At 32.7% G+C, this 2,782-nt stretch overlaps 1 protein-coding gene across 1 annotated transcript; it reads left to right on the forward strand.

The window, feature by feature from the left end:
- Positions 1-433: 433 nt before the first annotated feature.
- On the forward strand, positions 434-937 carry LOC145163142 (ribonuclease MRP protein subunit POP4-like). The gene is made up of 3 exons (XM_079082017.1): positions 434-487; positions 592-693; positions 802-937. The coding sequence occupies exons 1-3, from the start codon at positions 439-441 to the stop codon at positions 897-899; spliced, it is 249 nt and encodes an 82-aa protein (XP_078938143.1). The 5' UTR covers positions 434-438; the 3' UTR covers positions 900-937.
- The last annotated feature ends 1,845 nt before the right edge of the window (positions 938-2,782 follow it).

The following is a 2,782-nucleotide window of genomic DNA, read 5'->3' on the forward strand; positions in this document are numbered from 1 at the left end:
AAAAGTAATTTTAAGTGTTTAGGGACCAAAATCACTAAAAAGATCTAAAATCGGACCAATGGTGCACCAACATTTCGTTTTGGACCAAAAACACATAAATTTGCCAACCACATGGACCATTTTTGCAATTTTGTCTTGTTATTATTGTTGTCAAAATAAGTACCTCCCCACTACCAATTATAATTAAATTAGCAAAAAAAATAGACAAGGGGTAAAAAAGTCATTTTACTTGGGGCAGGTACCAAATTTGATACCAAAACTGAAAAAGGTTACAAAAAAGGACTGAGCGTGGTAAAAACTGAAAACCACAGGGACCATATTTGTAATTTACTCTTTATTTTGTGAATAAAAAGTTGAGCCGTTTTTAATGTTTTTAAATGATTATATTTATTTTTCTCATTTTGTTGCAATTATGATGAATCTTTCAGGAAAAGCCAAATGGCTCAATGTCTTCTTGGTGCAGATCTTCGTGGTGCACTTATTCTAGGTTAAAACTCGTAATTTCATATTTTTATCAATTATATTTTATTCTGAATATATTCATATTTCATTATTATTATTTTTTTGTGACATTGTTTTTGCTTATTGCAGTTGCACAATGCAAAATGGATGGGTTCACTGGAGTGAGTGGGATCGTGATTCGTGAAACTGCAGAGACATTTGGAATAATCACAAAAGATAATAAATACAAAGGTAATTATCATCTCTTTTACAAAAAAGCTCTTTTTTATAAAATTTCCATCATTTTACTGTTTTTAAAAAAATATTTTAATCAGAAGTGAAAATAATTTGAAAATTCAGTTGTAGTGAAGAAGGTATCTGTATTTATGCTCCAAATTGATTGCTGGAAGATTACACTACATGGAGATAAGTTAACTTCTAGGAAAATTGGCCAATGATTTCACAACTTTATGTAAGCTTCATATTAATATAACCCATTTTTATACTTTTTTTTTATTGGGATGTTATGTATATATTCTAAGCCTCTATTTTACATGGGAACACTTCTATATGCGTATTTATTTCTAAAATTTACTCCGCGATATTTAGTTATGAATTTAATAAAGATGTTTGATTATTATGTTTCGTTATCAAGTGTGTTGTATAATAACATTATAATAATCAGGAAAATATACAACAAACCCACGAAAGCAAGTAACTTTGTTAGACTTAAGGGCATAAAGGCTCGGGTACTAAGAGTTACACCTCCACATCACTTATCCTTCCAAAAAGTTGTACGGAATCCAGCACTAATATGCCTAAGAAAAAAGGTTATTTAAAGAGATCCCTATTTCTTAAAAATTATAATTAATTTGTGAAATTGAAAGCCAAGTCCCCCCGGTAATCCACGTTTCGCGAACAGTTTATCATCAACACATCTAACACTGTGAATAGCTTTGATACAACTAGATCAAATACTAAGATTCAATTTTTAATCTACACCACCACTAAGCAAGAAGTACTGAGTTCAAAGAATTAAGAGAAACAACTCAAAGACCACCCTTACTTTTAGAGCGTGCAATAGTAGACCAATCAACCCAATTTATCTTTCTATTGCTTTCGTTACCACCCCAGAGAGACCTCCTTCTCAAGCTTTTCAATAAATTCAAGATCTTCTTTGGCGCTTTAAATAAAGTAAAGTAATAAAGATGAGTGTTACCGATCATCGATTTGAGAAGAGTGAGTCTTCCACCAAACGAAAGATTTTTAGCCTTCCAAGAGGTAAATTTAGACCTAAATGTATCCACAATGGGACTCCAATTCTTAGCAAGCTTCATGTTGGCCCGATGGAAAGCCTAAGATAAGTATAAGGGAAGCAAGCGGGCTTACAACACAAGAGACTATCAAGTCCAATCTCAACATTATTAACACCCATGCCATAAACCTTGCTTTTGTGAAGGTTAACGTTCAATTCGGAAGCAAGATAGACGTAGCTTAGAACTCCATTGAGATTAATAAATTAACCGCAAACCACTCTCTAATGAAAGTGACATCATCCACACACATGAGATGAAACAACTTAGGACCATGATTAGGAAGAGAAATGCATTGGAAGATATGTTGATCATAAGCTTCTTTCGTAGAAATGGTTAAGCCCTCCATCGTTAGAGTAAAGAGAAGGAGAAAGTGGATATCCTTGTCTAACAACCTTCCTTATGTCAAAATCTCTCGTAGTCGATATGTTAACCAAGATAGAAGCTCTATCGGAAGAGAGACAACTTCTAGTCCAACCTCTCCATTTAGAATCAAAATTCATTTGCTCCAAAATAAAATCCAAGAATTCCCAAGTAAACGAATCAAAAGCTTTATGATGATTGACTTTAAAAAGCAAAACTTTTTTCTTTACCTTTTTAACCCAAGTGTATAACTCATTAATAACAAGGGCTCCATCAAGAATACATCTACCTTCCACATACGCCAATTACACTCTTGACTAATGACTTTGCCGATGACCTTTTGAAGTCGTAAGACAAGAAGCTTTAAAACGACTTTATACATGCACCCCAATAAGATTCATAGGTTTATAATCTTTCAAAGCAATAGATCTCTAATCTTTGGAACAAGTGAAATAAAAAAAGCATTACAACATAATCTAATCTCATCTCTAGATTTAAACTCTTTTACCAAGTTAACGAAATGGCCTTTAAGATTTTTCTAAATCTCCTTAATAAATTTGAAAGGAAACCACCATGGGGCTTTGTTATTTCCACGACACCAAACCACATTTTTTATTTTTGAGAGGGCGAACGACTTTTCTAATAAATCTTGATTCACTATAGAT

Source organism: Lactuca virosa, chromosome 3 (genome assembly GCF_052849685.1).
Source record: "Lactuca virosa cultivar CGN04683 chromosome 3, Lactuca_virosa_CGN04683_v6, whole genome shotgun sequence".
Taxonomy (NCBI): domain Eukaryota; kingdom Viridiplantae; phylum Streptophyta; class Magnoliopsida; order Asterales; family Asteraceae; genus Lactuca; species Lactuca virosa.

Bases quoted from the DNA above. Each gene is read 5' to 3' on its own strand.
- LOC145163142 (XM_079082017.1), top strand. From the start codon at position 439: ATGGCTCAATGTCTTCTTGGTGCAGATCTTCGTGGTGCACTTATTCTA. The intron at 488-591 runs GTTAAAACTCGT...TGCTTATTGCAG, and splicing joins TCGTGGTGCACTTATTCTAG to TTGCACAATGCAAAATGGAT. The intron at 694-801 runs GTAATTATCATC...TTGAAAATTCAG, and splicing joins AAAAGATAATAAATACAAAG to TTGTAGTGAAGAAGGTATCT.